Source organism: Porites lutea, chromosome 6 (assembly GCF_958299795.1).
Source record: "Porites lutea chromosome 6, jaPorLute2.1, whole genome shotgun sequence".
Classification (NCBI taxonomy): domain Eukaryota; kingdom Metazoa; phylum Cnidaria; class Anthozoa; order Scleractinia; family Poritidae; genus Porites; species Porites lutea.
Window position 1 is genome coordinate 27,578,894 of NC_133206.1, and position 24,124 is coordinate 27,603,017.

General features: G+C 37.4%; 4 protein-coding genes across 4 annotated transcripts; all 4 read left to right on the forward strand.

Annotated features, from left to right (window-relative positions):
- The first annotated feature begins 5,147 nt into the window (after positions 1–5,147).
- On the forward strand, positions 5,148–6,092 carry LOC140942102 (melanocortin receptor 4-like). The gene has a single exon (XM_073391081.1). The coding sequence runs from the start codon at positions 5,148–5,150 to the stop codon at positions 6,090–6,092; it is 945 nt and encodes a 314-aa protein (XP_073247182.1).
- Positions 6,093–8,989: 2,897 nt separating this feature from the next.
- Positions 8,990–9,952, forward strand: LOC140942103 (histamine H2 receptor-like). The gene has a single exon (XM_073391082.1). The coding sequence runs from the start codon at positions 8,990–8,992 to the stop codon at positions 9,950–9,952; it is 963 nt and encodes a 320-aa protein (XP_073247183.1).
- Positions 9,953–13,744: 3,792 nt separating this feature from the next.
- On the forward strand, positions 13,745–14,753 carry LOC140942105 (adenosine receptor A2a-like). Its single transcript, XM_073391083.1, has one exon. It carries the CDS (start codon positions 13,745–13,747, stop codon positions 14,720–14,722), a length of 978 nt encoding a protein of 325 aa, XP_073247184.1. The 3' UTR covers positions 14,723–14,753.
- A 4,984-nt stretch (positions 14,754–19,737) lies between these two features.
- Positions 19,738–20,901, forward strand: LOC140942393 (histamine H2 receptor-like). Its single transcript, XM_073391364.1, has one exon. It carries the CDS (start codon positions 19,739–19,741, stop codon positions 20,723–20,725), a length of 987 nt encoding a protein of 328 aa, XP_073247465.1. The 5' UTR covers position 19,738; the 3' UTR covers positions 20,726–20,901.
- The last annotated feature ends 3,223 nt before the right edge of the window (positions 20,902–24,124 follow it).

Below are 24,124 nucleotides of genomic sequence, written 5' to 3' on the forward strand. Positions count from 1 at the left end.
AAGAATTGGCATCGAGAAGTGGGATTTCAAAGATTGCAGTAGATGGTATTCTGTCGTTTACAAAGCTGTCAATGTGTGATAGGTCAGGAGTAGCAGGTTTCGACTATAGATGACGCGATAGAGGAAATACTTGTTAAATTGATTTGCTTGACCCCACCCCCACCCCCCCCCCCCTCCCCCTTCGAGACGCGTTGAAGTCGTTTGGCATTGCGGATTTTACCTTACCACTGAGACTAAGTTTTTTCAAGGCTTTCCACAATAAGCAAGAATTCTGCTTGTTTCCTTTAAGTTCATTTTCGATCGCCGCAGACTTGGCCTTATTTACCACAATACACAACATTTCACCTGGGTCATTACTGTAGGTGTCGAGTATGCTCAAGGGTATCCTATTTAAATCAGCGATAAGAGGATTGGTGTCAACTTTTTTCAAGGAGCGAAAAGAAATCCCGACGTGTTTGCCACCTTTTCTGCATCTCGAATTTGCATTTTGTTTGCGCAGTATAAGACTGTTGGATTGTGATCGCTGGCACCAAAGCTAGGAATCGACTGGTACAAAGAATATGTTCAGGAAGTGAAATATTATCACTGTTATGAAGTGTGAATCTGCTTAGTCAGGTATGTAAGCTCATATTTATAAAGCTCTCTTGAAAAGCCCTAATTCTAATACATTTTACACTTTCTCTAGTAATTTTTATCAGCATCATAACCTCTATAATATTCTCCTCGCCCGGCGAAATACCTATAAACTCGATCGATAGTCCAGGGCGCGTTGTTGTCGGTTACTCCACGGTTGCATTGAGTGTCGCTTGCGTTTTTCAATTTCAGTACCAAAGTACAAATACGATATGCGAGAAAAACAAAGAAGGGTGATATTATTTTTTCAATTATTGAACTATTTCCTCTGCTGGTTCGCTTCTCGCCTCTGAAATATTTTAATACTTTGTGAAAAATACACTGGAGTTATCCGCTGACCACCACGCTGGGTGACCGCTTTGCAAGTTGTGAGAACATCGTCTCTCGGTCCCAGACTCCCTGGCTCAACCTTTGTTTTTAATTTCTCCTGGGAATTACAGTCGCCGCAAGGGAGACCGAAGACAATGCTATAATTATGGGGGGGAGGGGGGGAGGGGACAAACAAGGTGTATTATGACAAATGGTGAATTCCCATCCTTCAATGGTTATAAATGTATGCTCGTCAAAGTGACTTTTAATTATTTACTAGGTGTCTTGGCCTGCACGGTATGTCCGTAGAAGCAAAACTGATGTTTCGTAAGAACAGATGTTCAAAGAATCAGTTTAGTCATGTCGTTCATGACTGAAATCGAAAAGAGTCTTTTTGACTTTAAGCTGCTGTAGCAATTTCAAGACTTGTACGATCCAATTGGAGTGTTAAATGAGTCAATTCTGCTAATTATAATAAGTTACGGCCCGTAAAAGTTAAGTGGAGTACAGCATGTTAGTATCTTTATTCGTGGGTAATATCAATGGCATTTTCTCGGAGCTAATTTAGTTTTTGGCGTGTATGTGTCAACCAAGCCAGAATGAAGCTACAATCCTTGATTAACAAAAATGGCCCTTAAGGAGCATCGGGGAGTGGGTGCCTGCCCTTCCCCTTCCCCTTAAATGGCCCTTCAAATTTTTTTAGCACGTCGCTTTGTGACTGAAAGGGCTAAGGATGGCACACAACATTTATCTAACAGCAAAAAGATTATTAAAATTAACTGATTCCATAACCCTTTACCTCTCAACAATAAAAACATTACTTGATCTCAAGTTTATTTACATTTGCCTCCAAAGAGCTTTATCTGAAATCAAGTGGCCTGGAAGGGAGAGAATTGAGGAAATTTTAACCGAAAGGAAACAAAAACAGTGTCAACCTTGAGAAAAGCTTGGAATCCCATAAGCTACCAGGTCATTGAATTTTAGATCCATTTGGATTTTAAATTTTGCTATTAAAATTTTAAAAGAAGACAGCCTATTAAAAGCTGAGGAAATTGTTTCCAATCAGTCACTGCCTCAAGGTATTTATGCACTGGCTCTTTAAAAAAATTCGCGAAAAAGAATTCATTCAACTATGCGGTTTTTGTTTACATAAAAAGTGGCGTTTCTCATTTCATTAAGTCCTCAGAGACCTATAAAAGTAATTTCCGTGACTAACCTAACAGCTTGTTTTATGACTTTTTACGAGTAAGAGAATTTGTATGGTTTAATCAGCTTCGTAAAAGCTTACACCAACAAGTATGCCATCGGCTTTGTTTATTCACCACTCTTAAATGAATAGACCTTTTAAAGGCTTATAGCAAATACCGTAAATCCTCTATTAAGCCCCCCGGAGGGCTTATTTTTTTCAAGCACTTTTGAGGGGGAGGGGGGGGGGGCTTAAAAGAGAGGGGGGCTTATTTAATTTAGCAAAACCCATCACCTGTAGCAAAAATACCGTGATATGAGACAGAGTAGACTTACGCGTTGTACAATTAAAGTCACTGTCAAAAGTATTTATTTCACTTGTGGGAACCTAAAAGTAACAAAAACAAAATTCTTATTCTTCAACAAATGTTCTCCACAGAGAACTAGAGCGCAAAGTTGAGAAAGTTAAGCATATGAAGTTGGAGGTCATGCGGCCAAAGAGCAAAAACAATATGAACTTTCAGCCTGAATAAACCATAACTGATCAGTCCACGTTAATCGTTAATTTTTTCTGTGAAGAATAAGGATTGGGGGAGGGGGAGGGGGGGGGGGGGCTTATTGGAGAAGGGGGGCTTATTTGAGAGGGAGGGCTAAATAGAGGATTTACGGTAGCAGAATACAGTATTCTAAGTAGACTAACGTTTGCAATTGTTTACTACATTTAGTATATTAAAAGTACCGGTAAAAAAGTAATGAATGAGTGTACAACACGTATTTCGAGAAAGAAAGTAAATGATAGGATGGGAATAGCCAAGTTTCGACTTTCTACTTCTTTTGTGTGAGCCTCCAAGCTATAAAGCAATTTAAACGCTATAATAGTGTTTGCTAGCTGTTTAAAGATTTATTATGAAGCATTATGTTCATGGCCATGGTAATGTACGATTAAATAATTAATAGTTGAAAGTTGAAAGTTTACCGAACAGTTTGAAGTGTTTCAATACAAGGACTGTAGACTTGTCGGCGCCGGCCATGAAACAAAAAAAAAATGCAGCTGGTGAATAAGAAAAAAAAATTTCATTAATTGACTCTTTCATACATCTTTGCTCATTTGTTCTATACTAAGTAGTAAAGGTCGGGAAAGTTCGCTAAAGAAAAAGAAAAACGCCGAAAGGTTTGACCAAAGCTGGTTGACTTTTTACAATTCTAATAATCAGTTCTCTCCTCAGTTTTGCCTTAGAAATTTTCTGTTTTTTCAGGACTTCTTTGATATCCAGGCTTCAGAAAAAAAAAAAACGTTTAAATAGACCCTAATAAAAACAACAACAACAACAACAAACAAACCACTGCAAACAAAAAACACTGAAGGCTACTGAGGGATTCCTGAACTTATTACGTTTAAGCCCTCCTTATATTCTTTTCGAAATAAGTTTGTTATGCAAAAAGCAACTGAGAAATAACTGCTTATAACAAATTGGGGATTTGGACAATAAAACAGCGAGTTATTTGAAGTCAAGTTTTTTACATGCAGAAAGGCTAGTCAGAGACTAATACACCACTATAGACAAGCAGCAAGCGCCGATAAAAGCTTGCTTTCCTTAACTGAAATATCTCTTATTCGTTAAATACATCGCGGTAAGATGACTGTAAAAGACAAGTTAACAAAGTCGATGTTCTATATGATACTATAAAAAAAAAATACTTTTTTCGAATTTCACTCGAGAAGTACACAACAAACTAATATCTTTGATTCCTCATTTCTTAGCCAAATTTATTATAACTTTCACGATGACACATTATTGATCGTTGATTTTCAAATTGGTATAAGCGTGGCGAAGATTGGGAGACGTCAAAAGTTTCCTTCAAGAGAATACTAGATCAATAAAGCCTCCGATTTCGTTCTTTTTCTGTTCAAATGCACCTATTTCTTGCCTAAAGGCTCAATTATGAATTTGCGAGAATTTCTTTGCAAAGGCTATAAATTTGGTTTTGGTTTATAAGCAATTGGTACTCTCTAACACCCAGGACGAATTAGATAAGACACGCTATAATCTATCGTGGAATCAGAATACTCGGCAGTACTTTATCAAAAAAATCTGAATCGAAAGATTTTTCAGGTTATTCGAGTATGTATTTCCCGTCTCAGTTCTATTAGGTGTTACGTTGTGCGTGACGCCATTCAAAATCACGAACTATTCAGAAACATTTTATTTTACTCGTTCTTCGAGCAGCCGAGCAGGTGTGAAATATTTCGTTGGCAATTATACAATCACCTTATTGGGGTGTACACATTCTGCGTGAATAAAACATTAAGTCCTCTCAGTCCTGTCTAACAAGTGGCCTGAGGATTCCTGAACTGTAATTTTGCTTTAAGGCCGCCTTCAACTGAAAGTTCACATTTGTAGTAACTGAGACTCCTAAGAAAACTTTTCTTAAGAAGTTGATAAAGATTTGGAAACTAATACACAGTCGACCAGCGACATATTCGGAGGTGCGTTAATTGTTTGAGTTTGTTTGCGTTGCCTGAAGGCTTCAGTGTTGGGAGTTCTTCAAAGAATTCCATACTATGTTAATTTCCTAGAGATGTACGCCCAATTGCCATAACTTTGTCTTGGAAAAATGCTAAAAGGAAAAATGAAAAAAAAAATGGAAAAAAGCCAAATAAGAATTAATTGGTCTTACTAAATAAAAAAAAAGAACACTATAGGGTGCATTAACTTGTAGCACAGACTATTTTAAGGCGTTGAAACAAATGGAAATACGACAGCTGTTCGCGTATGTTGCAAATGAATGCTTCCTATATTGCTATTGATAGTGGTTTATCATGGTGAGCCTAATTTATTTGTAATTAATTCAGTTTTTCCTTTTAGCATTTTCTATGCCATTAATGTTATTGCAATTAGGTGTAGTAGTGCTCCTACAAAATTAACTAATATACCATACAATAGCTGCTAGTGATAAAAGCTTACAACGCTTATTACTGAACGCTCTGACATTCGTTGACCTGCATACATTGCAGTAAAATGGCAGTGAGAAACTTTACCAAAGATATCAACCAGAAGGAAATAGAAGAACTGCTTTGTTCGTCCCAAATGAATATCACGGGAGAAGTACACAACCAACTAATCTTTCTCTCAGTTTTTAACACCTTTTTATCCTGTACTGCAATTCTCGGTAACACCTTGATCCTTGTTGCCCTTCGCAGAGAGTCCTCGATCGGTTCGCCGTCCAAACTCCTGTATCGCAGCCTAGCGATTACTGACCTCTGTGTTGGTGTCATGGCAGAGCCTGCAGATATTGTTTATTGGATGTCTGTGGTGAACAGCAAAAATAATATTTGCTCTTATGCCAACGCAGTAAGCTTTTTCACCGGCTACATTTTGTGCTCAGTGTCCTTGGCTACTTTGACTTCAATAAGCGTGGACAGGCTTCTTGCCCTTTTGCTTGGGTTGAGGTACAGACAAATTGTAACTTTGAAAAGAACATATATAGCGATTGATGGATTCTGGATTTCATCCATTGCCGGCACGTCAGTTTTCTATTGGTATCCTGCCGCAGGCGCATGGCTTCTTTACATATGTTTACCTCTCTGTCTTGCCATCACAGCTTCTGCTTACACAAAAATTTTCCTCACTCTGCGTCGTAACCGAATTCAAGTACAGAGTCACGTGTCTCGAGCAATTCCAAACCAGGCGTCTCCACGGAACATAGCTCGATACAGAAGAGCAGTTACAAGTGCTTTGTGGATACAATTCACATTGGTTGTTTGTTATCTGCCGTATGGTTTAGCAGTTGCTTTAACACCTCAAACATGGTTTTCCTTATCTTTTTACCTCGCTAGGCAATTTACAGTAACTTTAGCTTACTTGAACTCGTCCTTGAATCCGCTACTTTACTGTTGGAAGATCAAAGAAATAAGGCAAGCAGTGAAAGACACCATAATACAAATATTTTGCTCATCTTATTAGAGGTATCAGCAAGTGAAACCTCGGCTTCGCAAGGCCTTCGGCGTCGCTTCGCGAGGAATCATCTACTTTATGCTAACTGCCATGAAAACGTATCTAGGAACAGGTTTATAACGGTCACGATGACAAATTGTTGATCATAGTTACTATATGTAAACGATCATTTATTCCATCACATTGACTATTTTTCTTAAACTATTGACTTTGATACTGGTATAAAACCTTGTAAACGTAATGAATACATGTAACCCAAAAGTACCAAATACTAAGTCAATGAAGTCAAGACTTCGCCTCTTATCAGCTTTTTCGTTATTGATCGAATGCAGTTTTTACGAGCCTAAAGATGCTATAACGAATTTTATTTATTGCCATTAGGCTATTAACCCTGGTGTAATAGCTTAGTATAGATAATAGCACATACTAATTAGCAGCATAAATTCGTGCTCCGTAACACCAAGTAACAACCACGCTCGCTCTAAGGATAATATATAGATTTTGGCAAAGGCGAACAGCGAAGTTCTTGTTTATACGCTTTAGCAAAAAAATAAACTTGAAACCACTGTGAAGAAATTTTTCAAATATGTGCTTAATATTAGATCGATTAAAAACATGCAAGGAAAGTGAGCCATTCTAGCAGAAAAATGTCAAGTGTGTAAAATGTTATCGCGTTTAAACAAAAGAAAGCACAGTTCATAAGAACCGCTGTGTTTATCGAAAATCAAAAAGTCTAATTTGTGAAAAAACAACTTTGCTTGTGCATCACGCTTTTTTGTACATTAATTCTTTGTCGTTGTTGTTACACGACTGCAACTGGCAGGTTAAAGTGGCATTTCGTTGAGTTTTGCAGTTGTAGGTACTATCCACTAAAGAAGAATTAAAGGCTGGCTACAAAACAAACGGACCATCTTCATGGGAGTTTCGACGACTCATCCTATTTTGTCCATGTGAAAATTAATATATTAACCTGACACATACTACGTCTGGGCCGCCTGTGTTTTTTCTTACCCCGTGGTGCTCCGCAGCGCGCGCCGCGCGCGCCGCGCGCGCGGGAGCTCCGCTATTAGACATGAGCACAAAAAAATTCTCTAGTTTACCGCATTTTTCATTTGTTAATATTTTCTAAAAGCAAATTATGAGAAAAAGCCAAGATGGTGGCCATTTCATTAGGCAGAGTGTAGTTGGTTTGTAAATCACTTCTTAACGCAGCGAATCACCCAAAAATGTTAAATACGCAGCGTGAACCTTTTTGTTTCCCATCTCCTGACTCGCCCCCTGTCGTCTCTCAGTCTCCTATTAGAAAAGTGCGGTCAAGGCGATGGCAAGAGGTGTAGGGAAGGAAGAAAGAGGGATGATGTTTTCTTCTTCCCATCACCCCTTGCGCTCCCTTCGGTCCCGTCCTCAGTTTGCGATCCAAATAGAGCCGAGTTAGCTCCTCCCCCACATCCTCCGCCAACACTAGCTCGGTGCACACGACATTTCCTATTTGAAAGAGTGGGCCAGTAAATTTTGAATAAGGATATTTTTTTCCTGTCCAGTCCATTAACCTAACACTTTTCTTTTTTTCGGTTTCTCAATAATGGGCTCTATATAAAAGGAAGCACTTTTAATCCCAATTAAATTTTGTTAAAAGCTCTATTGAATCCCAAGATGACTTCAAGGGCAGAGGACAGATGTATTTTCTCTTTTTGTGCCTGTTTTGTACGTATCGTGAATATAGGAATAATTTATTATGCCGCATTAGACGCCCTTACATAGAGTCCTGCTTTGAATTGTCCGTCCTGACTGACTTTTACAGATTTGACGAGTATAGGTGGGGAAAGTGGGTTACTATTGCTTTATTTCAAGTAAAATGGGTGTGAAGATAATTTTTGAGAACGGGGACGGTTTTGATTTATTTCTGAAACAACATAATAACATCTAAATCGGAAGGTTTATATCAGCTCAAGAATCATATTCCGGCGATTTTTACGTCAGTCGCTTCAAATACTCTAGTTAGGGAAATGTGATTATTGAAACTAAGTGTTGACAACAATAGATATCCTAGTTTTGAAGTATCAGTCAATATTCCGTTATCTCCCTTCATTAAAGAAAAAGTTAATCAAAGCTCTTGGTCACTGCGCCAAGAGCACCAATGACAAAAGAATCATATAGAATCCATCCATGGTTGTCAAAACCTTCGTATCATACTTTTATATCTATTATAAGGGAGCACTGTAAGCGAAGAGATCTTCGTTCAATGGACAGCAGGTGAGGCTAGCTCTTATGAAGTACGCCTGATTAGCGCAAAGCCTTCCAAAGGCCGAGAATCATTACATAGTTGCCTGTAATTTAAATTTTTTAGCACAAATATTCATTTATGGGTCTTTTTTATTCTGATTTGTTAAGGTTTTCATTTAATTGCATTAAAATGTAAGTATTTTTCCCCTCAAACTCCTGTTCATGCCATTAAAAGCTTTTCGTGCCATTTAGCCCTCAAGTTGATCATTTCTTAATGATCTGATCAACTTTAATTCGAAAACCACTCAGCTCAAGACAATAGAAAGATAGATAAAATATGGAAATAAAATCAGTGAGGCTTTTATTGTTGTGTTAAACCTGCTTTATAGGTAGTATTGCTTACTTGCTTTACTTAAGTTAAGCGGCTTTAGTGCAGAGCCATTTAACTTTGGCGGCTTGAGAGAGGGTAAGTCCATTTGCGTTTGACAAGCATCGACTCAGTATCGTGTACCAAAGGCCACATCGCCAAAAAAGTTTCTCTTAAAATGATAACTGATTTCTTAGCTGGTTGAACTGTACTGGACATTTCGCCGCCAGAATAGCCTGATTTTGACGCCGACTTTTTCATCACAGCATGACAAGAAAAAAGATCTTCTTCTGTCTATACCAGTAAACCTGATAAGATGTTAGCAAACAATTCTCTGAAAGTTACTAACACAACGGAACCTGATTTATCTTGCGACCGGACCGGCTTAGAGATAACATTCATGGTACTGGATATCACTGCAAGTGCGATTATACTCTTCGGAAACTTCCTGGTGTTTGTAGCCATACTAACCAGCCTCACCCTTCGGCCGCAGCCCATGAACCAATTTCTGGCTTCGTTGGCAGTGAGTGATATGATCATGGGCGCATTCGTTTCTCCCGTCTACTCTTTGTTCTGTATAGGCTGTCTTGAGTATTCCTTAAGCAAGTACTGCTGGCTCCTTGAAAGTGCAAAAGATCTCGCTCTTGCGTCGAGTATCTTAAATCTACTGGCTGTTTCCTACGACCGCTGCTGTGCGGTGTATTATCCTCTACAATACCAAATTCTGATGACCAAGAAAAGGGTTTCCTCCATTATTTGCTTTATCTGGGGAATGACCTTCTTTATTGCTGGAATTCGCCACTCTTGGATACACACAAAAACAGGAACTGAATTGCATACCATCAACAGTCTTTACAACATCTTGCTGATTTTGTTCATTTTTTTTCTCCCGTGCATAATAATCACTGTGATAAACCTTAAGATCATAATGACCATCCGGAATCAGGCACGACAGGTCTTCTCATTAAAAAACATGCATAGGCAAGATGCAGAGGTTGCCAACCAAGATGATATCCAAGAAGAAGTGACCCGAAAGCGAAAGGGCACCTTTGCATGTGCTTTGGTTGTCCTGGTATTTGTGGTATCATGGATTCCACGTGTCAGCTTCAACATTCAGTACAAATTAAAAGGCGACCTTGGAGGGGTTAATATCCTTCTGCAGAAATTGTCCATCTTTTCCTTAACTGTCCAGTCATCGGTAAATCCAATTATTTATTCCCTTTACAGATCTGATTTCCGTGAAGCTGTTGTTAAGCTGCTCAAATGTAACACAAACTAAAACAGCCCAAAAAATCTTGCTCCTCTGTCCCATGGAAAGCTTAGTACGGGAATTCCAGTTACCTATTTTTCGGTCTTTAACAAGGTGTTGCTTTTATTAGTCAATGTAGAGCATTCTAATATCAATTAATGGCACATAGTCAGAAAGCCTAAATTGAACATGAGTTGAATGGCTTCTATCAATTTTAAACCATACTGAACGTCGGGTCAAAGACTTTGCTGACATATGATAGATGACTTGAACTTGTTTAATCTATACATACTCTTCTATACTAAAACGTGTTTCATTTGCGCCGTTTATACGAGGAAAAATAAGACGCGTCTTACATAGGACGCGTCTTAAATAAGACGCGAACTTTCCGTATAAACGGCACATTTCGTCTAAAATAAGACGCGGCTTAGCTAAGACGCGGCTTAGCTAAGACGCGTCTTATTTTAGAACAGCCCTTAACAACTGTTCTTAGATAAGACGTGTCTTAGCGAAGACGAGAAAAACTTCGTATAAATGAGCTTCGCGTCTTATATAAGACGCGAACGCATAGTACGCATGCGTTAATTTTTGGCTCGCAACGTTGGATTGCCGTTGCTACGGGCAACATTCACATGAAACGAGTCAAGAACAGAAATAAGACGTGAACCATTTATACGAGCTGTTCCCGTCTTAGATAAGACATGCTCGTATAAATGGTACAGTTCGCGTCTTATTTTTCCTCGTATAAATTGCCCTGTTATCTCTGTAAAGCCCCTTGAGGAATCAGAAATAAATCTTGGACTCCGACAGTGGATCTTTAACTGCGTCAAAACTTCTCTATGAATGTTTATCTTATGCAAAGGTTAACAAATCAACTGTATTTCAAATAAAGAAATGTCTATTGAGTTTTCTGCGTAAACGGATGTTTAAAAGTTGTAAAATAGATTAAAATAGATTCCTCGTAAGAGGATGGTTTTTTAAAAGGCATTCGCGCGCTTAGCGCCCACGGCTGGGATTCGAGAGAAAGCTCGGTTATCAAGACTAAACTGCAGTATTTGTATTGTAACAGATTTCAGGATTTTTCCAGTCTTTAAACATACAGGGGGAGTCTACAGTAACGACCAGAAAGGACAAAAGACTTCTTCAATATGAGCAATTCAACTTTATTCGACCTGCTTAGTCTATATTTACGTTTTTATTATTAAACAACGAGGAGTTTATTAAATTTGTAGTGTTTCCGAACCGGCGTTTATTCAAGGGCAAGCCGTTTATTCTTAAAATCACTGACAACAATAATCACAATCGATGCACCATTTGTAAATATTATGTAATTAAAACAGGAAAATGTTTAAGTTCCATTATCAAGCCTTTTTTGCTAAGGTAGAATCGTTATTGTCAGGGTGGTGTAGATTAGAAAGTTGCAGCTAGTTGTTTCTTGTAATTCTCGAATAAACGCCGCTTCGACTGTTTCGGTGCGAAGTTAAATCGAGGACGGCGTTTAATCGAGTAAATACGGTACTCAGTTTCCAAACCCTAATCACTTACTCAAGAAATCTTTTTGCACAATAACCCTGAATAACTCAGTTATTTAATAATCATGAAATACTTAAACTTAAGCTTTTTAAAAAATTACTTTAGAAAGAGACAACGTTTATAGGTTATGTTTAGGTTTGCCTGTCCGAATCAGTAATGCTTGTGTTGTTGAGAGTCTCTTTCTCCTCAAAAGCTCTCTATTAAACCTATCACTGGATGTTTTCTCGTAGCGCCGTTTCTATTAGTTTCCTTTTTCCAACCTTCTATAAGCAAAATAGCCACAACTGTTGAATATAGCACGCAGTTTGCGACCCATAGATATCCGAGAAGCCTTCAACTCGACATATAGAGTTCTGGTCCATTAAAACAGCCACGGTTTTTATGCTAATCCCTTTTCCGTTCAAGACATTTTTAGATAGCATTTAAAGTTGAATTTCCAAGCGCGAACCCCTTCATCTAGTCAGTTGCCATGGTTACGTTGGTTGGTCGATGTTGGTTATCGTCTTCAATTTATTAACTTTAGCAAGCTTATGAAAATGAAAGAATACTGATGAAATGCCATTTTTTAGTGAGGGTAAGATGCTTAAATTACTGAGACATCGTTGGTTAAAATGAAGATACAACAAGTTTGTTTCATTACTCAGGAACCTACATGCGACTTGTCTTTATCGATCTTGAAGAAAATTACATGTCAGCCACGTTTAACCTAACCTTTATTAAAGTAAAAACTTTGTTTACCAAAGTTAGGTTTTTAATTTATTTTCCCTTTCGTTTTTAACTTGTGGATTATGCATAGCGTAAGGTACAAGTTATTGTGGGTACTGCGATATGCAAATGTTCACTTGGGTGTAGACAAATTTGTAATTAGTCGGCTCCGCACGAAAGCGCCCGATATCAAAACGACAACTGTCGTAGATCGCTCCCGTTCCGCCATCAAGAAGAGCTGAACGTGCATTGTGTTCAAAGCTTTTGATGTTATTATTTTGTACATTTCACAGGACGATAAGTTCTCTTCAGTTATATGTAGACTTTGAATGTTTAAGATTAGCGCTATGGCCAACTTTGAGACAGGAGTTTATGAACTTTTGAAGCTTTTTGACCCGTCCAGGCGATAAACATGACAAAAAATATCAGCAAATGCATTGCTCTGCGACTCCCAAGCTGGTCCAAGCTCACGATTCTCACGATTTTTCAACCTTTCTCACGACAAGACTCCCAATCTCATGGTTTGTAGTGAAATATCATTCCGAAATGAAATGTTTCTTTGTCTAATTAAAACGGCAATATTTACTGTTGTTGAATCAAAATTGATTCTCCTCATGTAAATGTTGAAAATTTCAAGCTGTATAAGGCCGTCTACCAGCTTCAAGCAGCGTCTACCGGTAGAATTTCATGGGCAAAAAATGTTAAATATAATTAATTTAACAGATTTACTTAGATTTGTTTAACGTTAACTGTCGTGGCGCATATTGACATACGCGTTGACCTCACACTTTGAAGGTCCGTGGTTCGACTCCCGCCGGAGGAGACTTTTTTTTCCTTTTGTTTGGTCGGTTTGTTTTGCTTTGTTTTTTTTTTTTTTTTGACAGACTTAAAATATACCGGTAGACTAATCGCAGGTTCATTCTCAGCTTTCATTTCTAAAATAATTAATCCACAAGTTATCCATAGGCACCCTTTGATTGTTAGTTTTACAGCTGGGGCAGCGTTTGAATTTATCATAACAAAACCGCACTGGAAAAACGAAAACTTTAGTTTACAATTTTTATCTGCGTTTTTTATCACGGCTGGTTGTTATTTATTTTTGCTAAGTTGCAGGTTTTCTTTAACAAGGTGATACTGAAAGATAGTTACGCTTTTCGTCTTTCACTTTTAGGTTAAAAATTTTAGAGTATCACTGGTAAATCAGTAAAATTCAGATAAATCAGCATGAACTTAAACAAATTTTAAAAACGGGTACTTTCTGATCTTACATGTCACTGACTTCTTGGGTAATTTAGTTTCAGTAGATAAGGGAGATTTTCAATATCATGCACACGACTTCAACACGGTACTCAACCAACAGCCGGGTTCTCTTAATTAAATTGTGCCTTTTTAAAGGTGCCAATTCTTTGACCTGGATTATTGCCCCTGTTATGATAAAATGAGCCTTTAAATTTTGATGCCCCCTTGTGTTTGCCTTGAAGATATATAAATTATCTCTGACCTTAAAAACCTAATGTTTCCGACGCGGTTAAGTAAATTCAATCAGCGCTGCCATCTACCGCAGTCACAGCGAAGCAGATGGATATGGCAGACTCCAATGAAACAAAACCTGATCTAAAGTGCAGCCACGCTCTTGAACTAACCTTTTGGATTCTCTATGGATGTGTCGGTGTTGTGACATTCACAGGGAACAGCTTCACCTTTCTTGTTTTTGTTACATCAAAGAGGCTGCGACAAAGCTACATGAACGTATTTTTACTCAGCCTTGCAGTCGCTGATATAATGATGTCCACGTTTGTTGTTCCATATAACGTGCTCTGCAATGGTTGCTCGGAAAGCGCACCTCAATTTTGCTGGCTTATGGCTGGTCTTAAGGACATTGCTTTGGGTGGAACGGTATTTAATTTAGCCGCAATATCGCTGGACAGATTTCTGGCGGTAATAAGACCTTTACATTATCACAACGACATGACTAACACTCGAGTGATCTACATTTTACTCGGCGTCTGGTCTTTTAATTTTATCCTAGCTGCCATACGGAATACCTGGTTACATACAACTTCACCAGAAGAAGCACTAAGAAGGGACAAGATTTACAACAGCATTTTAATTTTCGCCTTTGCCCTTTTACCTCTCCTTGTTATGATAGTAATGAATGCAAAAATAATCCAGGCTATTCGTAGGCAAAATAGACTGGTTCGCCAAGAAACAATCAGGGGAAACACTGAAGAAGGAAATCAAGGTTCTCGACTTGCAAGAGAAAGAAGCAGGGCTCGAAGAGGAACTATAGCCTGTGTATTTGTTGTGTCCATCTTTTTTGTTAGCTGGCTACCACTAGGTTTTGTTAATTTTAGTTTTGTATTTGGCCGGCGTGATCTAGTAAGTGATAGTTTGGTTAAAGTAGCTTGGCTGCTACTTTTGCTTCAGTCGTCGGCAAATCCTTTTATTTATTCTTTTTTTCGTTTTGAATTTCGACAAGCCGCACACAAATTAATTTTCTGCCGATTTAGAAGAGTCGATATTGAGCCGACAAGCCGTTTTTCGGGCACCAACACCAATTAAATACAGGAAACGGTGTTTCTCTGGAACTAAAAAATATTGGTTCGTAAACTTTAAAATAAAAGGAGTTTATTTTGTTGTTTTTTCCTCTCGCTCTCCGACAGTTTATGTTAGAAAGGTAAAATACATATGGTTTCCTGAAATGACAGCACACTTGACAGTGAACCAAGAGCGTTAATCTTTTTCGGCCACTTAAACACTTAAAAAACGAAATTAAAACAAAAGCAAAAAACGGCGTTTCTTCAAAATATTGGTTAGTAAATAAACTGTGAGATTAAAGCCGACTTATTACTACAATCTTTTTTTTTTCTCTTGGTTAGACTTTAAGCCAGCATAACAGGCGATTCGCGCTCGTCTTGCGTTTAGCGCGAAATGCCGCGTTTGCTTCGCTTGGCTCATACTAAAAGGTACAATGTTCATGTATAGTACATCCTGAAGTGACACATCAGTCGATATTGAGCCGACAAGTCGTTTTCGGCCTCTTTTTGCAGCAAAAGGAGTTAAAAGATTAGAACACCGTATCCACGGTTGTTTTCTTTCCTCTTGAATAAAATTATAAACTTTAAGATAAACACATATTGTATATTTCCTGAAATATTTACAAGTTAAAAACGTTGCTTTATATGAACACACACAACACAAACATGGTTTTTTTTAATCGGATACAGGTGTAGCTAATAAATTGTTACAATGAAGAATTTCGTCAGTATGCGTCGACCGCCAACCAGTTTATGGATAAGCATGCAATGACGCAAAACCGTTAGGTGCTAGATAAGTATGACGCAAAGATTATTAGATATAGCTCGCGCCGTTACTTTTTTTGAAACATTAGGTTTTCTTTTCATATAACCTTTTTCGTAAAGCCGAAATTAAAAGTTAGAAAAGGTTGAGACTTTCTTTTCCTTATACCTCTCTACGTGATATTTTTTTTACTTAAAAGACTCTCTTAAACTACTAATCTTAATTGCTTTTTAAGAAACATCTTCAGAATCAAATTTACGATAACCAGAAGCAAAGACGTTGCAGAAAAAACAATTGGGCGCCTTTTTTCTAATTATAAATGAAAGTGCAGATACGAATTTGTCACGTAAACAAATTAAAGTAAACAAAGCCTATACATTCGAGTAAGCGAATTACTGGTATCGTTAATCCAAATACAGTTTGCTTCGAGTTCTTCGATTTGCTATAAGCGGTGTTTGTAGCTTAGAAGTCACTTTTACGTTGCATGGTCACCGTTTACTTATTAAACAAGGCAGATCCAAAAACGCACCTGTTTTTCCCGATGATCATTTCTGCTAAAAATTTAGATTGTTCGTTTTCGAGTGGTTGTTTTCGATAGATTACCAGAACGTCTTGGCTAGCAGTCCTATTTCTGTAGACAATTAACTACCTGAGAATATCACCACAATTACTTCCTAATACTATTCCGGCTAGAATATGCTTGAAGGGCCTTGGCATTATCCAATACTGCGCAAGAAGATGAACTTATTTTTTTGTCGTTTTTTCAGCTGTTAGCTGACGTCACAGAAATTTTGCAAAGAACGTTTATTCAAATTAGGTTTGCCATTTTAACGCTTGTGTTTCCAAACAGAGAGGGTTATAAAGAACTAAATTTCCTAGCATCTATTGTTTTCCTTTTAAGTCTAGTCCACACCAGCTCAGTCTCTTTCGCAGTCGTTTTTGTGACTACTGCGCATGCACCAGTTGTCACTCAGTTGCCATCGAGTTAGTTTTCCGAAAGGTGGTAAGTAACTACCAATAGAATATACTTCGGAGCAAATCAGCATACTTAGTTTTCCAAAAGTAAGTACTGAGTAACAATAGAGTATACTTCGGGGCAAAATCAGCGTGCAAAGATAACCAGTTTTCGGAATCTTTCGTCAATGGTCCTCTATGACAAGCGAAATGCTCGGCTGCCTCGTGGTCTGCTTTGATAGCAAGTGTAACAGAATGAAAAGGCAATGAAATACATCATTTCTCAAGAAGCGTATTCACTTCACTTCTCATCTTCAAAATAAACCCAGAAACCACGATATTTGTATAACAGATTTCTCCACTTCGAATCAACTCCTGTGAAAACATCAGCATCGTTACTTTCTGTAATGAAATTTTGGAAGAGACTTTCGGTCATGTGCTAGGCAACGAAGTGCAATGACACGCAATTCGCAACACACGTAGTAAGGAAACAATATTTTTCGAGTTTTTGTTCTTTCAAAATTCTATCTAAATGATGTTTCTGTTATTACAGTTAATCGACTTCAAAGGGCTCTCAAGGTATAAATTTCTGAGGTTCCTATCTGGTCTTGTGAGTCTTCCTACGCAATGTCAAGAAAGATCAAAAGTCTTACGAAAATCTTCTTACCGCGGCAAAGGAGACTAGACAATTTGCAGCGTATTGTAAAACGGACATGTTGGAGTGACTACGTGTCCCGCGTTGACCTTTCACTATCATTTCTAACGTCACGTAAAAAAACAAATGATAACATTGCCAATGTGTTGATCATACTTTATCATTTGACGAAGTTTTGCGCATTCATGGGAAAGGTTAAAAGTGCGTTGCGAATCATCGAGAAATGTTGCAGTGAATTTTAAAGCATTCAAATGCGTTAAAAATGCATTTTACACTTCAGCAGTAGTCACACGCGCTTTTCGAGCGCCTATTTTTTGAGTGTCCCGTAACTCTCCTTCCCAGCATTGCATGACGGGAGACTATAAAGTCCACACGTACTGGTCCTTATAAGTTTGTAAACGCGCACCGGAAAATTGGCGTTTACGGATTTCTAAATATAATCAAACATTTTTTTGTTTACCATCTTATCTATTCGGGATTTACGAATCTGTCGTTACGTTTCCCATTGTTCAGGTCAAGTGGACGAAATCCGTAGTCAGATGTATTCGTTTATATGGTCCTTCGATAGTGACAAACCACACACAACCCACAATCCCTTGATTCGTTCTGACGAGGGGCTACCCAGTCGAAACCTTAAACGAAACTTTAGGATGGTAAATTATCAATCAACAACTTATGCTGACACAACCTCTCAGTCTAGTGCTGTTCAATCGATTTCTCGCGACGTAACAACTAAAAGAAGTATCAAATGAATCTATAAGAAGAAAAGAAACAGAATCGACAGCCAATTTTATGTTTATATTTTTGCGGTTTTACGACCGCTCCAGAGACAAAAAAAATCTAAATCGGGTATTATTTTTCCATATTGCACTGTTTCTTTTTTTTAATAAGACCTAAGTATTTGCTAAGTTTTAACAAAAAAACCTATAAATCTATTAAAAGAAAACTTAGATAGTATTGTTAGCTAGCTTTTTTCCCAAGATATCTAAGGTTAGGCCTATGCCAAACGTAGAACTTTTTATGAGACGAACCAAACTTAGTGAGTTAAGTTCATGAAAATTTCGACGTCTATCACAGTTAAGTTGGTCTGAATGAGTTTGGACCGTCCAAAACGTTCTATCCATCTGCTTCAGACGGACAGAACGTCTGAAGATCGTCGCTGGGACAAACGTCGACTATCACATGCGACAAACTAAACTAATACATTATTAAGATTTTTTATTATTCATTCAAAATATTTCCCCGATTCTGGTTGGCTAAAAGCACACGCATAATTCACCATAACCAGCTACTAATGACCAAATTTGGAAGAATTTTTTGTTTAATAAACCGATGACATCAAAAGAGCAGCTTTCTTGCTTGTTAATGCACCATTAACCGAGAAGACCTGGGGACGAGGATGAGTTGTTTTGGTTGTGAAAACAAAAATGGTGGACATTTCACCAGTTTCAAGAGTGAAAAGTAGGCGAAATAATAGCTAAAAACATGGCAAGAACAGCAAGAAGACAACTCGAAGGGCGACATTTGCTATTTGGAGAATATTTGCGGAGCTGAACATCCCTAAATGTGCACTATCGAAGATGAACTTAACATCGATGGATCCATGGAGGTAAGCATGTTTTAGCCATGTTTTTAAACTAGGAATTATTTCAATGAATTATAAAACAATTATTGAATTCGGCTTTCGTATCATGTGAAGAATTATGGAGATCTCGGATAATTCTTCATAAGATACTCAGCCTCATTCATTAATTGTTAAGTATGATGATAGCCTCGTTCGGGAGAAAATTAATCAAAATTCACTTTTTGGTCTGACGTTCGACGTCCGACTCAACAGACGATTTTAATTTAGGTCGACCCAAATGAGAGTTTGGTTCGTGTCATGAAAAGTTCGGCGTTTGGCCTAGGCCTTAGCTACAGGCAGCAAGGGTTTTTTACTTAATACGGAGATATTGATGTCTTGGTCGAGTCCGGCAGGTTTAAAGAGGTTTGCGCAGGCCTAGGATTTATTCTCAGTAATCATATAGTCCATACATGTGTTACATAGCTTCATTTTTATCTGCAGCAGTACAGTTAGGGCAAAGTGTTTTATAAAACTACCATAGATTTATCACTTACCAAACTTACTTGTTTGCAGGATAGGTGTCTTTCACATTTCCTCTTCATTATTCAGGCGTAAGAAAAAACAAAATTAACAGAAAATTACTAAGTTCTATTGCTCCGCTGTTTGGTCACAGAACTTATTGGAGGTGTAGTATGAACAATTTCGTTCTTGACGGTAGCATCGAAACAAGTGGCTTCCTAAGCTTCCATATGGCCTAGTTGATTAAAAATATCCTGAATTAGACGTATAACTAAACTTCTCCTTTATTAATGCTTGACAATACTATTTTGAACGTAAGGGGAATATGTATGTGCATCAGTGCGTTATTAGATTATTTATTCAGCTTATTTAATATCTTTCCGCGCCAAGATGTCATTTTTAATGAGGTAGCCTTTTCCTTTTGAAAAAACGGCCTCGATCCTTTCAAACTTCAAAAACTCTTACGATACTTCAAGGGGACACATTGCCGGGGATAGAGCTCGACAGCGTCTTTCTTTTGTTTCGTTTTTCTTTGACAAAATATCCCAAATCTACTTCTAGTAGTTCCAAGGATAGAGAGGGAGGAATGGACATAAACCTGACGTTTCTAATCAATATGTCCAAGGCCACTACCTTGAGAAATTTCCCTACAAGGGAATATACATCTGTACGATGTCAAAAAGATTTAGAACGGACCTTTTGGATTTTATTTGGCGCCCAAGGAGTGATCATTCTTTTCGGGAACATAATCACCGTCATTGTATTCCTTTCAAACAAGAAACTGCGGAGGAGCTACATGAACATCTTTCTTGTCAGCCTGGGTTTTGCAGATATCCTGATGGCACTGCTTGTCATTCCAGGTCACGCTATATTCTGTACGGGATGTCAATACACTATAACAAAGCATTGTTGGTTTATTGGTAGTACAAGATTCGTGGTTTTCCCAGCAACAAAATTCAATCTTCTCGCCATAACTTATGATCGCTACTTAGCCGTGTTAAGGCCACTACAGTATCAGGTTAAAATGACAGGAAAACGCGTCATCTCAATACTTCTTCTTGCATGGACTCTACCCATCGTACTAGCTGTATTAAGAAACGCTTGGCAGCATACATCGTCGCCGGAGAAGTCGCTGTATGTCGATCGTATTTACAGCACAGTGTTAATATTCGCGTTTGTTGTGGTGCCAGTGGTGTTGATGGTGATTGTGAATATACTTATAGTGCAAGCGATCAGAAGACAAAGAAGAGCGGAAGACAATCGCGCAAAGTTATTAAGACGTAACAGAGGCACATGCAATTTAGGTCAAAAAGAAAACTGGAATGAAAGACATCTGATACACAAAGGAACAGTATCATGCATTTTAATCGTTCTGATTTTTGTTGTTTGCTGGATACCAAGGGCCTTTTATAACTTTAGCCATGTGTTTGGTCGGCCTGACTTGGTTTCTCCGTTATTGGAAAAACTGTCATTGTTTTTCCTTTTTTTACAGTCGGCAGTAAATCCTGCCATTTACTCATATTACAGGGATGATTTTAAAAAAGCTTTACTGGATTTGCTTTTGAGAACCTAATTAAAAATAGAGATTCATATTAGGTCAACGCCCCTCATTTCCTTTAGTTCTTCAAGTTTTCAATTTTGTATGTCATCATTGACTCACACAAATGAGACATGCCATTATATCATTGTTACAAATTGACTGTCTCGTCTTAACTTGTCTTTATGATTTGCACAGTGCACATATCATGAGCAGTCAGCTGTAGTTAGACAAACTTGGAAGCAATTATTTGAACGAACTGAAGTAAATTTTGCCATTGGGCTAGGTGGCGTTGAAATTTCCTCTTTCTCAACCGTTGTAAGGTATTTAGTAATTCTCCATTTGTGGAAAATACAGTATAATTAAATCAACTCTACACGAGAATCAAATTTATTACGTTATTTACCGCATCGACGCGGAAATAGTAAAATTAAAAGTCAGTTTTCATGCTTGAGGAATCTGAGGAATAAAATCTGTTGGCCATTTTCCCTCTTTTGGGTACGCCTTGCTATTACTAAATTCTTAACATCGGAATATTTCTTTTAACATAATATTAACTAATGGAGTGGATCCACACCATGAAGTTATGGTACCATTATACGCGATAAAACGAATCAAAAAAGGGTAATTCTTAATCAGTTTATGTCCAACCGAATGACCGAATCCGAGGTCTGAAGATGTCTTGGCTTCAATGTAAGTATATTACTTCGTCGGCCCCACCAACTCCAAAAGATCACGGCTTTTGTGACGAGAATTCTTACTTTTTAAAGGAGAATTCTTTCCTTTTAATTGAAAATTCTTGCTCTCTAATTTAGATCCGTTAAAAAGGTCTAAATTGGACGCTTGCTTACTTTCCACTAGCATTTTGTGGCCAAAATTAAAAGTGTAAAAATTTAACCCCATTGAGACCCCTCACTAAAAAAGTTTAGTAACTTCAAAACCGTTCCAAACTTTGCGAATTTTCCCAAAAATTATCTGGAACATTTTAAAGTGGTGGTGATTTGTATGTCAACATTACCGTAACTATGTCAACGAACTTTTGAGAGCAAAGTTTTTCAAACTTTGCTTTTTTCCTATGCAAAAAGGTTTATTTATATTTTAAGTCACTAGTAATATATTTTTAGCTTATTTCCACTGTTGGTGTAATCCAGGCATTTTAGTGACCGATTTGAGAAAATAAACATGAATTCAAAATGACCAAATGGCAGATGCTTGGTTCAGTTTTTTAACAATGTTCATTTTTCTGGGAATTTCATAACTTGTGGATTTTGGGGCTTCCTATAAGCATCTTTTAAAAACAGATCAATTTTTCTATCACTGTTTCCCCGATTTATACGTGTTTTAAGTAAAATGGAATGCATTTGATCAGTTCAAAATGGCGAATCCAATATAGCCGAATGTTCGCTTTTGAATAGTTAATGACGTCATTATGACATCACTGCTTCTGTTAAAGATTATTGATGTGTTAGCCAACCTTTTCATTTTTTCAAACACCTAACTTTTCAAAGTATTTTTCGCCTTGAGTGAAAAAATTAGTGGAATTCTGCAAATAAATTCAACAATATGCGGTCATATTCACGTTAAATTTTAAAAGTAATTGTAGCAATCACGGGATCAAGTTATGCCTAGATGTTGTAAAAGATGAATACGTTATTCTTTATAATTCTGATGGCCTTATCATTTATTTATGTATTTATTTATTTATTTATTTCATTTCATCATTTTGAGTCAGTCAGATTGTAGTAGTTAGGTCTCTCGTCAGGTCTCCAGCAACCGGATCTAGAAGCGGAGTCGACGTTTCACCAATATGATTGAATAAACATATGATTCCTCCAGGTGGGCTATAAATAGCAACCCTACCGATTTGTGCGCTCGGTATAATTATATGACGCCGACGTCAAAAACTTTGACTTTTCTTCTTCAATTAAGTAAATTACTTTTCCGCCTGCTAACATATTTTAATTTCGAGAGTTGAAGAGTAATAAAACACCCTGACATGGAGCTTATTAAAAGACATCTTATTGTACTGAATTGTTGGACACTGTTTGAGGAAGATTTCCTTGCCACCTACACGTATAGTTTGAAAGGAAAGCGTGTTTTCAACTTAATTTACTCTGAAATGTAAATAAATATGGTATAGTTATACCTGTCAATATTTATGTAAATAATGTAAATAAATATGATATAGTTATAGTACCGCTCGGTATAATTATGTGACGCAGACGTAAAAAACCGGTTGAACTCTTCTTATTCTCAATCGCTAAAGTAAATATAATCACTTTTCCGCCCGCTCACATATTTTAATTTCGAGAGTTAAAGAGTAAAAAGCCAAACAGGGAGCTTATTAAAAGACATCTTAATGTACTGAATTGTTGGTTACTGTTTGAGGAGGACTTCCTTAATATGATAGTCGCCACCTACACTTGTAGTTTGAAATGAAAGCGCGTTTTCTAGTATAGATTTACTCGGAAATCGGTAAATAAATATGGTATAGTTATTGTACCGTACGACAGACTAATATAACCGAAATTTGAATAATAGCTAACGCAAATATGACAGTTATTAGATTATTAATCTGCTGCCCATGCTCAACGGAGAAACACAGTGAATAAGCAGCCAATTTTACGATTACGGTTATATTTTCGAGCGTTTAATTTATGACCCCTCCAGGGATAAAAAAAATCTAAATCGGGCAATATTTTTCCATATTGCACTCTTCTTTTTTCATAGCAGACCCATGTATTTGTTGTGTTTGCGAATTGACTCGATAAGGTGTCACTTTATTTGCTAGTTTTTGCAATATGTGTACCTTGTTAGGATAAAGTTGATGCCATTATGTGAATAATATACTGCTACAATGGCGCGTTCGATTATAGAAAGACAATATTTTTCCATATTGCACTCTTCTTTTTTAATAGAAGACCCATGTATTTGCTGTGTTTGCGGCTTGACTCGATAAGATGTCACTTTATTTGCTGGTTTTTGCAATTTGTGTACCTTGTTAGGATAAAGTTGATGCCATTATGTGAATAATATACTGCTACAATGGCGCGTTCGATTATAGAAACACAACTTTTTTAAGCGAAAAGAGTAACTGATTTTTTTCCAGTACCAACGTTTTGAGTTTAAAAACATGAGTTTAGAGTTGTATTATCTCGTAGTAGTCTAACCAAGATAGCGATCATAGAACACTTTTGAAAGAGATGACGCGTCATCTCAGTCTGTCATAAAGCTTTGTGTTTGGTATCAGTGACTTGTTTAAAAAACATGAACATAAATAGCATTATTTTGAAACCAATGGACACGTTGAAATGAAATGGTGACATGCTTTGTGTCCTCGATACAACCAAAACGGGCCTTGGTACAGAACAGCTGTCTGATTTTTAATCGTGTAAAGCAAAGGAAAAGTTGGAAGGATGAAAGATTATGATCCAG